Source organism: Galeopterus variegatus, unplaced genomic scaffold, assembly GCF_000696425.1.
Source record: "Galeopterus variegatus unplaced genomic scaffold, G_variegatus-3.0.2 Scaffold1793, whole genome shotgun sequence".
In the NCBI taxonomy this organism is placed as follows: domain Eukaryota; kingdom Metazoa; phylum Chordata; class Mammalia; order Dermoptera; family Cynocephalidae; genus Galeopterus; species Galeopterus variegatus.
This window is the reverse complement of record NW_007727904.1, coordinates 195,196-207,770: the sequence shown is the minus strand read 5'-3', so window position 1 is coordinate 207,770 and position 12,575 is coordinate 195,196. Positions and strand designations below refer to the sequence as shown.

At 34.4% G+C, this 12,575-nt stretch overlaps 1 protein-coding gene across 6 annotated transcripts in view; it reads right to left on the bottom strand.

Annotated features, from left to right (window-relative positions):
• Positions 1-12,575, bottom strand: part of SENP6 (SUMO1/sentrin specific peptidase 6) — a 110,479-nt gene that overhangs the window by 4,246 nt on the left and 93,658 nt on the right. For all 6 annotated transcript variants that reach the window (XM_008578977.1, XM_008578979.1, XM_008578976.1 and 3 more), the window contains 2 exons: positions 9,690-9,793; positions 2,882-2,970 (listed from right to left, as the gene is read on the bottom strand). In XM_008578977.1, the coding sequence (XP_008577199.1) occupies positions 2,882-2,970; positions 9,690-9,793 (193 nt within the window). The remainder of the gene's footprint in view (positions 1-2,881; positions 2,971-9,689; positions 9,794-12,575) is intronic.

Below are 12,575 nucleotides of genomic sequence, written 5' to 3'. Positions count from 1 at the left end.
AGCATAGTGTTACAATACTGAGGTCAAGAGCTCAGATCCCTCTACCAGCCAGCCACCCCCCCCCCCCCAAAAAAAACAACCCAGCAGCATCTATGGAACCAGTGTAAACTCCAATCCTTCGTTTCTATTTGGATATACAGGCATACCTTGTTTTATTGTGCTTTGCAGATACTATTTTTTAGAAATTGTAGGTTTGTGGCAATCCCGTGTTGAGCATGCCTATCAGTGCCATTTTTCCAACAGCATGTGCTCATTTCATGTCTCTGTGTCACATTTTGGTAATTCTAGTAATATTTCAACCTTTTTCATGATTACTATATCTTTTATGTTGATCTGTGGTCAATGATCTTTAATGTTACCACTGTAATTGTTTTGGGTTACCATGAACCATGCCCATATAAGGTGGCAAACTTAATAAATGTTGTGTTCTGACCGTTCCACCAACCAGCCATTACCTGTCTCTCTCCCTCTCCTTGGGTCTCTCTATTCCCTGAGACAAAACAATATTTAAATTAGGCTACTTAATAACCCTACAATGGCCTCTAAGTGCTAAAGTGAAAGGAAGAGTTGCACATCTCTCACTTTAAATAAAAGCTAGAAATGATTAAGCTCATCGAGGAAAGCATGTCAAAAGCTGAGACAGTCCAAAAGCTAGACCTCTTGTGTCAGTTTAGCCAAGTTGTGAATGCAAAGGAAAAGTTCCTGAAGGAAATTAAAAGTGCTACTTCAGAGGACACACAAATGTTAAGACTTACTGCTGATATGGAAAAAATTTTAGAGGTCTGGATAGAAGATCAAACCAGCCACAACATTCCCTTAAGCCAAAACCTAATCCACAGCAAGCCCTAATAACTCTCTTCAATTTATAAAGGCAGACGGAGGTAAGGAAGCTGTAGAAGAAAAGCTGAAGCTAGCAGAGGTTGGTTCATGAGTTTTAAGGAAAGAAGCCATCTCCATAACATAAAAGTGCAAGGTAAAGCAACACGTGCTGATGTAGAAGCTGTAGTCTCTTAGAAGATCTAGCTAAGATAACTGACGAAGAGATGAACAGATTTTCTATGTAGATGAGACAGCCTTATATTAGAAAATACCATCTAGGACTTTTGATAGCCAGAGAGAAGTCAATGCCTGGCTTCAAAAATTCAAAGAATATAGGCTGGCTCTCTTGTTAGGGGCTAATGCAGCTGGTGACTTTAAACTGAAGCCAATGCTCATTTACCATTCTGAAAATCTTAGCACACTTAAGAATTATGCTTAAGCTATTCTGCCTGTGCTCTACAAAGATAACAACAAAGTCTGGATGATAGTACATCTATTTACAGCATGATTTACTAAATATTTGAAGCCCAAAGTTGAAACCTACTGCTCAGAAAAAAAAGATTCCTTTCAAAATATTCCTACTCATGCACCTAGCTACCCAAGCACTCTGACAGAGATGTACAAGGAATTAATGTTGTTTTCATGCCTAATAACTCAACATCCACTCTGCAGCTCATAGATCAAGGTGTAATTTCAACTTTCAAGTCTTATTATTTAAGAAATACATTTCCTAAGGCTATAGCTGCCATAGATTGTGATTCCTCTGATGGATCCGGGCAAAGTAAATTGAAAATCTTTAAGAAAGGATTCACCATTCTAGATGCCACTGAGAACATCTGTGATTCATGGGAGGTCAAAATATCAACATTAACAGGAGTTTGGAAGAAGTTGATTCCATCCCTCATGGATAACTCTGAGGGGTTCAACACTTCATTGGAGAAAGTAACTGCAGATGTGGTGAAAGCAGCAAAACTAGAATTAGAATTGGAGCCTGAAGATGTGACTAAATTGCTGCAATCTCATGATGAAACTTTAATGGATGAGCAAAACAGTGGTTTCTTGAGATGGAATCTCTCTTGGTGATGATGCTGTAAACATTGTTGAAATTACAACAAAAGATTTAGAATATATAAACTTAATTGATAAAGTAGTAGCAGGGTTTGAGAGGATTGGCTCTAATTTTGAATGAAGTTCTACTGTGGGTAAAATGTTATCAAACAGCATCGCATGCTATAGAAAAATCTTTTGTGAAAGGAAGTCAATCAATATAGCAAACTTCACTGCTGTCTTATTTTAAGAAATTGCCATAGCCACCCAATCTTCACAACCACCACCCTGATCAGTCAGCAGCAATCAACATCGAGGCCAGACCCTCCACCAGCAAAAAGATTGCCAACTCGCTAAAGGCTCAGATGATTGTTAACATTTTTAGCAATAAAGTATTTTATATTTTGGGAGGCAGCTGGCCAGTAAGAGGGATTGAACCTTGGACCTTGGTGTTATTAGCACCATACTCTAACCATCTGAGCTAACTGGCCAGCGCAAAAGTATTTTTTAGTTAATGTATGTACACTGTGTTTTTAGACATAATGCTATTACACACTTAATAGACTACAACATAGAGTAAACATAACTTTTATATGCACTGGAAACAAAAAAATTCGTATGACTCAAATTACTGTGATGTCAGGAACTGAACCCACAATATCTCTGAGATATGCCTGTACAGTGTTTTGGAGCAGAAAACTATATATATTTATATGTACATACAGAGATAATGTATGTCAAAAGGAATAGTGGTTCACTATTGAAATGTGCGTGTGCATATGTGCATGAGGAAGCTGGGAAAATTGGCAAATGGAGGACTAAAATGATTTCCCATTCTCTTCTCCTTAATTCCTGGATATAGTGTGCCCCAATTTTCCTCACTGACCCAGACAGCATTTGTTGAGTTTTGCTTAAGTATTTGTTTAAACAAAAGCTGTCCAGTTATACTTTATTCTATGAGTGTTCTTAAATAAATATTATTGTGTACTTTGTAAGATATACAGTCAATACTTACTGTTTACAGATGGTAGGCTTTAAATGCCACTGTCCTATTTCTGAATTGCAATTGTCATCAGCAAAGAATCCATCATCACTACTATCGTCCTATAAAAGACAGCCTACTGTTAGTACTGGAAATATGCAATCTAAATAACTAATACCTCAACAAAATATCCCCACTGGGGACAAAAATTTTTCTAACAAACACATAAAAAAATCCTTCTGTTTAGGTATTAGATGTTAGAAAATTCTATGTGTTACTCAACTCCAATTACCTAATGCTACAACAGACATTTTAATGGAGGAAAAAAAAACCAATCAGAGGTTTACAAGAAATTGTTATATCTATTCACTCAATTTAGAGTAAATCTTTTAAGACTGAATAGATTATGTCTGATTCTTCTCCCATCAAATACTACTGCTTTAATATTAATTTCTTTTTACAAAAATTTAGTTCATTGGCTAAGACAACTGTTTCATAATAGGACACAAATAACTTATATTTGGTATTATTTTACATGAGTAATTTTTCACATCAGAAATATTTAAAGAGTTTTTGGAAACACTGTTTTCCTTGACAAACTCATATATCCACTTCACTTCACAGAAGATAGCTTAAGGACACTGTGCCTTATTCTGTAGAATGTAAAATTCTCTTCAATGTAAAATAAACAAGGCTTTTATTTGAGAAAGTTTCTGGCAACTTAAAAAATGTAATAATCAATATTAGGAATAACAGTAGGTAAGTGCTATAACTAAAGTAGTCTAAGAATAACAGCTCATTATAAACTATGAATATAATCCTTATATATGTTGAAGAGAAAAACTGTATTTTATAGCCATACGTTGGAAACCAAGGAATATCACAAAAATGGCTTTTGTTCACGAAGATTAAATAAAAAGGAAAAATGGTACAGTATAAAACCATCTTCACCACTAGACAAACAACTCAAAGTTTGTCCTAAAAACTAAAGAAAGGTCAGAGAATTAAAGAAACAGTATTTTGTAGCATTCTTACAAACTTTTCCCTCAATATAGAGTTCTCTCTCTCTTTTTTTTTTTGGTATGAGTTCATTTATTAAAATATCTAGAATGAGCAATTTCATACACACAGAAAATAGATTAGTGGTTTCCAGGGGTTAGAGACAGGAAGAGATGAGAAATTTCTGCTAATGGGTATGGGGGTTCCTTTATGAGGTGATAAAAATGTTCTAAAATTATATAGGGTGTTAGTAGCACAACTCGGTGAACATACTAAAAACCACTGAATTGTACAAAGTGATGAATTTTTTTATATGTGAATTATAACTCAATAAAGCTATTATTTTAAAAAGTTATGCAAGGCTACCTCTGCATAAGGAAGTATTGAATATATACTACATGCCCATACAGTAGTAAGAGATTCTACTGCATACATAAAGCAAGATTAGGTTTCTTTGAAGAAAGAATAATTCAAAAAGTAAAAAAAAAAAAGAACCTAAAAAAACTAAATGGGAAAGCATTGTCAGTTCTGAAGGTGTTATGAATATGTGTTCCAAAATCTTGTAAGGTTCTTAAATATCTGTGTATTGATATAAATGCTACCGGTCATAATCTTGGTTATAAAAAAATGTATCAAAAAACTAAAACTTTGCTGATTAAAATGTGAAAAATAAAATCAGTAAAGGTGTTGGAAAATCAAGTTTAAAAAAATGCTTCAGACAGTGGAACCAAGAATACAAAAATAAAAAGAATAGATAAGAGATAAGAAAATAAAATTAGTCCAGAAGTGTCTAAGTAGTAAAACAGAAAACATGAAAAGGAGATAAGGAAGCCATCAAAGAAATAATAAAAGAAAATTTCACAAAACTAAAAACCAAGAGTCTCCAAATCAAATGGACCCAGCAAGGGTTCAATAAAAAGAATTTTAAAATGACTTGCCTTAAGGCATTGTCTCATGAAATTCAAAATATTGGTTACAAAGAGATAATCTTAAATTCTTCCAAAGAGAATAAACATGTGACATGCAAATGTCAGAGATAAGAATGGCATAAGACTTATACGGTATTGAAGGTCAGAGTGGTGGAAGATAGGCTTGAAAATTCTGAGGTGAATAAATTTTAATCTAAAATTCTATATCTAGGTAAATTATCAAGCAAATAGAAGGATAACATGAACATTTTCATACTGCAATTTTTTAAAAAAATTAACTTTCATGCATTCTTTTTTAAGAAGTTACTCTAAGTTCATAAGAAAAATGAAGAAGTAAACCACAAAAGAAGAAACAGATTTCTACTTAAGAAAGTAGTTAAGAAAAGTGATCAGATGACACTAAGAAACCAAGTCAAAGGAGCAGAGGGATGAAGCTGGGAAGTATATGTTTATAAAAATTTTAAATACAACTGCTAGATTATGTAACATGTATGTGCTTTTGGAAAAATTCTGATAGATGTTTGAAAATCTGTTAGGAAAACTGGTTAGAAAACAATGGTAGCTAGGCATAAATGAGAAACAAAGCAAAAATAAATTAATTATTACCACCCCGTCCAGCAGAGAAGAAATGTTCTACCAGAAAAGAAACATAATCATGGTACACAAATTGACCCAGCAAAAAACCTATTTTCATACTCATAATGATGGAAATATTATCTACTTAACAAAAATTATGATGTAATTTTTTTCACATCAAAATAATCATTATATTCAATAATATCCACTATCATTGCTATCTGTGGCCCTTGCCCCTTTCTTCCTCCACCCTTCTCACAACTTCAGTTGTCCTTTAGAAAGTTCAATGTATTATTGTGAATGTTGTATCTTTCTTTCTTTTATTTATGTTTATTATTTTAGCTCTCACTTAAGAGTGAGAACATATGGTATTTCTCTTTCTGTGCCTGGCTTATTTCACTTAATACGATTTTCTCAAAGTTCATCCAAGTTGCTGTGAATGGCAATATTTCATTCTTTTTAATAGCCGAGTAATATTCCATTGTGTATATATACCACATTTTCCTTGTTCAGTCATCTGATGACAGACATTTAAGTTGGTTCCAACTCTCAGCTATTGTAAATAGAGCTGCTATAAACTAGGGGGGAGGGGGGTAGGTATTTCTTTGACATGATGCTTTCTATTCCTTTGGGTATTTACCCAGCAGTGGAATTACTCGATTGTATGGCAGTTCTCTCTGAAGTTGTTTAAGGAATCTCCATACCATTTTCCATAATGGCTGCACCAATTTACAATCCCACCAACAACTGTAGGAAGATTCCCTTTTGTCCACATCCTTGTCAGCATTTGTCATTCTCCATCTTTTTGATGACAGCAAATCTAACAGGGGTGAGATGGTATCACAAGGTGGTTTTGATTAGCATTTCCCTGGTGCTGAGTGATGTTGAGCATTTTTTCATGTGTCTGATGGCCATTTGTATATCTTCCTTCGAGAGATGCCTATTCAGCTCCTTTGCCCATTTTTTCATTGGGTTATTTGATTTTTTACTGTTCAGTTGTTTGAGTTCCTTGTATATTATGGATATTAATCCTTTGTCAAATGCGTAGTTTGCAAATATTTGCTCCCACTCTGTAGGCTGTCTTTTTGTCCTGTTGTTTCTTTTGCTATGCAGAAGCTTTGTAGTATGCTATAATCCCATTTGTTTATTTTTCCTTTCGTTGCCTATACTCTGGGGGTCATATTCACAAAATCTCTGCCCAGTCCTACTTCCTGAAGTATTTCCCCTGCATTTTCTTTCAGGAGCTTTATAGTTCCAGGTCTTATATTTAAGTCTTTAATCCATTTTGAGTTGATTTTGGTGTATGATAAGAGGTGCAGGTCTAGTTTCATTCTTCTACATATGGATGTCCAGTTTTCCCAGCACCATTTATTGAAGAGGCAGTCTTTTCCCAATATATGTTCTTGGTGTCTTTGTCAAAGATCAAATAGGTTTATAGGTTGATATCTGGGTTCTCTATTCTGTTTGATTGGTCCAAGTGTCTGTTTTTATGCCAGTGCCATGCTGTTTGGGTAACGAAAGCTTTGTAGTGTAGTTTGAAGTCAGGTAGTGTTATGCCTCCAGCTTTATTTTTGTTTTGCTCAAGACTGCTCTATTTGGGGTCTTTTGTTGTTCCATATGAGAGTCAGGACTGTTTTTCTATTCCTGTGAAGAACGTCATTGATATTTTAATGGGGATTGAACTGAATCTGTAGACCACTTTGGGAAGTATGAACATTTTCACAATGTTAATTCTTCCAATCCAGGAGCAAGGAATGTCCTTCCATGTTTTTGTGTCCTCTTTAATTTCTTTCAACAGTGATTTGTAGTTCTCATTGTAGAGATCTTTCACCTCCTTGGTTAAGTTGATTCCTAGGTATTTTATTTTTTGTGTGTGACTATTCTAAATGGGTTTGCTTCCTTGATTTCTTTTTCTGCTAGTTTGTTGTTGGAGTATAAAAATGCTACTGATTTAAGCATGTTGATTTTGCATCCTGCAACTTTACTAAAGTCATTTATCAACTGTAAGAGTTTTTTTGTAGAGATCTTGGGCTGTTCTATATATAGGATCATGTCATCTGCAAACAGGGACAATTTGACTTCATCTTTTCCAATCTGGATGTCCTTTATTTCTTTGTCTTGACTGATTGCTCTGGCCAGTACTTCCCGTCCTATGTTGAATAGAAGTGGTGAGAATGGACATCCTTGTCTTGTTCCCATTCTTGAGGGAAAAAGCTTTCACCTCTTCTCCATTCAGGATGTGATTGGCAGAGGGTATGCCATATATGGCTTTTAGTACGTTGAGATACTTTCCTTCTATACCTAATTTGCTGAGGCTCTTTATCAAATGCTTTTTCTGCATCTTTTGAAATAATCATACGGTTTTTGTCCTTGATTTTGTTGATGTGGTGTATAACATTTATTGACCTGCATGTGTTGAAATATTCATGCATCCCTGGGATGAACCCCACTTGATCATGGTGTATAATTTTTTTGATGTGGTGCTGTATTTTGTTTGCTAATATTTTGTTGAGGATTTCTGCATCTATGTTCATCAAGGATATTGGCCTGTGGCTTTCCTTTTTTGTTGAATCTCTGTCTGGCTTTGGTATCAGGGTGATACTGGCCTCACAGAATGAGCTGGGGAGAATGGCTTCTGTCCTTTTTAACTGAAGCTATAAAAGAAAACACTTTCAAAAATATACTTTATTTTTGGTGTTAGTAATGCTTAGGAAAAATGAGACTGTAAGGTAACATTAGAATTCACCTATGCTAATTTTAATTAAATATTATCTGTTCTTCCATGATACACATACATTAAATTGGACAGAATTTTTAAAAAAATCACTGAAACAGTGAAAAAAACAAAAACAACCTCCCCACATACTATAATTTTGTTGTACTCATGCACCATGAAATTGAAAATTTAAACATTTGCCTTTTTGTGTGTGACTATTCTAAATGGGTTTGCTTCCTTGATTTCTTTTTCTGCTAGTTTGTTGTTGGAGTATAAAAATGCTACTGATTTAAGCATGTTGATTTTGCATCCTGCAACTTTACTAAAGTCATTTATCAACTGTAAGAGTTTTTTTGTAGAGATCTTGGGCTGTTCTATATATAGGATCATGTCATCTGCAAACAGGGACAATTTGACTTCATCTTTTCCAATCTGGATGTCCTTTATTTCTTTGTCTTGACTGATTGCTCTGGCCAGTACTTCCCGTCCTATGTTGAATAGAAGTGGTGAGAATGGACATCCTTGTCTTGTTCCCATTCTTGAGGGAAAAAGCTTTCACCTCTTCTCCATTCAGGATGTGATTGGCAGAGGGTATGCCATATATGGCTTTTAGTACGTTGAGATACTTTCCTTCTATACCTAATTTGCTGAGGCTCTTTATCAAATGCTTTTTCTGCATCTTTTGAAATAATCATACGGTTTTTGTCCTTGATTTTGTTGATGTGGTGTATAACATTTATTGACCTGCATGTGTTGAAATATTCATGCATCCCTGGGATGAACCCCACTTGATCATGGTGTATAATTTTTTTGATGTGGTGCTGTATTTTGTTTGCTAATATTTTGTTGAGGATTTCTGCATCTATGTTCATCAAGGATATTGGCCTGTGGCTTTCCTTTTTTGTTGAATCTCTGTCTGGCTTTGGTATCAGGGTGATACTGGCCTCACAGAATGAGCTGGGGAGAATGGCTTCTGTCCTTTTTAACTGAAGCTATAAAAGAAAACACTTTCAAAAATATACTTTATTTTTGGTGTTAGTAATGCTTAGGAAAAATGAGACTGTAAGGTAACATTAGAATTCACCTATGCTAATTTTAATTAAATATTATCTGTTCTTCCATGATACACATACATTAAATTGGACAGAATTTTTAAAAAAATCACTGAAACAGTGAAAAAAACAAAAACAACCTCCCCACATACTATAATTTTGTTGTACTCATGCACCATGAAATTGAAAATTTAAACATTTGCCTCTGGGATGTCAAGTTTGACCAGAGGTAAGTATGGCCCATATATGCTTTGAAAGAAGAAGGGGTGGGGGTGGGGGTGGGGGTAAGTGGGTTAAAGTGGGGAGAATCAATTTTATATTAAAACTTTCTGAGGTGGGTAATATTAGAATTTAGTTCACATTGTAGTGGCAAGAACAACAGCAGCAGCAGCACTCATACATTTATCCTGGTTACTTCTGACTTGAAAACTGAATTTATGTTTTGAGATGTGACCCAAATGCAGAAGCCATGATGAGTTACTGGTTGAGGCAATTACTTATAGGACTCTAAAAAAAACCCCTTCTAATTAAATAAAACATTGAACCTTTTGCCAAGCATTAGGTTTTACCTGGTTATCCTGATCTTCTGAGAAATCAATGAGTTCATCTTCAAGCATTTTACCACCTTCAGTTGATTCATCACTATAGTTTAGTCTGATTTTGCTCAAGCCATCTGTATCAATAAGAAACATGTATCTTTAGTAATAGAAGCTACAGCAGTCTGAAAATAATCTAAAAGACCAATAACAGACATAGCAAATTATAGAACATAAAATGAAATATTAAAATTATGAAAATATGGAAAATGATACCATATAGGGTTAAAAAAAACCCATGATTAAAAGGAACTCAATTGGCTTACTTTTTGGACAAATAATAAAAGGAGAAATACAAAAATGAAAATGAGCATGTTAGGATAATTATGGATGAATTTTTTCCTTCATGTTTGGTTATATTCATAGACTTTTCAATAAAATAAAACCACATAAGCCAATTGTAGGTGCTGGTAGTACAAAAATAAATGACCCAAGAAGCAAGTTGTAATGAGTACTTCTAAAAGCCCATTATAAGAATCTAAATCCTTATAAATCAATTATTTTGCTGGAATAAGATAATCACATAAAATGTTTCTAAGAAATGTATGAATTGTATGAGAACAGTTAAAACTGAATCAGGGATGTTAATACCGAATATCAATACTGTTTACTATCGAGCATTCCATTTCAAATTTTTTTTTTTTTTTGTCTTTTTTCCGTGTCCGGCAACGGATCGCAACCCTCAGTGTCGCCCCCGTACTGGACCGGGACTGGCAACGGGATCGCAACCCTCGGCGCTGCCCCCGCGCCTCGCTCAGCCAGTGAGTGGGAACTGGTCTGTATGTGGGATCCGAACCCTCGGCGGGAGCGCCACCACGCTTCCCAAGCAGCGCACTAGCGCAGTGCGCCACTGGGCCGGCCCTCCATTTCAAAATTTTAAAAAGTGCAACTTTTAGGTATTTTAGACAGGATAAAGTTTTGGTATAAGTTACTAAAAAAGGGTTAAGAATATTAATACAAACAAGATGAAATGGGAAGGAAGAAAAATAAAATGTAATCCTAAAACGATATATATAAATCTTAGTGTTGTGGTCAGAAACATATTTGAAATAACTAATAAAGCACTTTCATTTTCCTTTTGTTATCTTCAATTTATCTTTTTCAAAAATCTGTATACTTATGTTTGATTAAATCAAAAACATCTCTATTTGAATAAAACTTGTTTAAATGCTCACATAATGCATAATTAATCAATTCAATCAGGTCATTTCTAACAGCAAATCATTCCTATCTACAGAAACTGTGGTCAAATCTACCTTACACAAACTAAACTGTGTGAATTTCAAAGACAGGAGAAAAATAATTTAAATAATGCAGTCAATTCCCTCCATTGTTTCATTCAATAAACAAATGACTTGGAGTAAACTGAGAGGTGATAACTCAATCAGGTAGCTGTTTTCTCAGTGTCAAAGTTCCTGAGAGCTTCTTATATGTATATAGGCAGACCATCTGAAGATGCTGAGTATGACTCTAGAGTTTAAACATACACATTTTTCAAGCACCCTAGGCAAGTCTACTATTTCATATGGTGCCCAACTGAAAAAAACAGCAAATGAAAAGCAATGATACTACATATTATTTTCCTACAGTTCACCTTAAAAACCTAATCTCTGGGATAAGATACAATTCCATTTTATTTACTACAGCATGTTATTTGACACTAGTAGTCAACACTTTTGCCTGTATGTGTTTGATATTTAAAATTACGTTAAAACTGTCTAAAATACATTACTAAATCCTGCCAACTATACTCTCAGACCAAATAGAACTCAATTACTAAGATATTAGTCAGATCACAAAAATTTCTATAAGCTCTTCTCATCCTAACTTTTTATATGCTATCATTGTATATAGGACAGGCTGCTTAATCATGCTCTCTAAGGTAATAAAGGTACGTGTAGAGAGCACTCTTATTTAATACACTTTGGGTCAGTGATCCCTTTGAAACATCTCATGAAAGCTACGGACCTTATTACAGAAAAATGCACAGACCCCCTGTAGAATACCATTTTTCAAACAGTGTGATACTGTCAGCATTGGATTAAAGCAAGCAATATCAGTGTATCCCACACACAATAACGATTAATTAATATTTTATGAAATATTTATTCTGGAACCCTTGCCCTTAAGGAACATATAGTTGATATGGTTTCATGCATATTAAAAACAAATACACAAACTATAATAAAAAAATGAATTAATGGGATGAATAGATATTGAGAAGGTAAACTACATACAACAGATTATGTTTTCCTTTGGTCTACTAGGATTTTGGAGGCTATTTACTCAAATTTAACTGGCTATTACTCAACCAGACCATTAATTTCTAGAAGAGGGCACTAGAAATCTCTGGAGTATATGTATACGAGGTCCTAGGCTTTGCTCCATTGCTTTAAGTCATGCTACATTTTTTTATTTGAATACGCATCAAAGTGTGTAAGATTATTGATCAAAGAGGCACTTAAAAAAATAGTTTTACTGAAATATAATTTACATACCTTATGAGTCATTCATTTAAAATGTACAATCCAATGGTTTTTAGTATATTCACATGTATGCTCAATCATCATCAAAATCAATTTTAAAAACTTTTCATTACCTCAAAAAGAAACACCATACCTTTCAGCTATCACTCTCCTCTCTCCACATTCTCTTGCCCCCTCCCCTGCCCACAAAAGCCTTAAACAGCCATTAATCTACTCTAGATTTTCCTGTTTTGGAATTTCATACAATTAATTTTTTCTACTCAAGTATTACAGTACTAAAACTGAAAAAATTACAGGCAAGTACATGATTGGTTACCTACTTTGCCTACCTTCATTCCATTTCCTGCCTAAAGAAACAGATTGGATTTTTCAA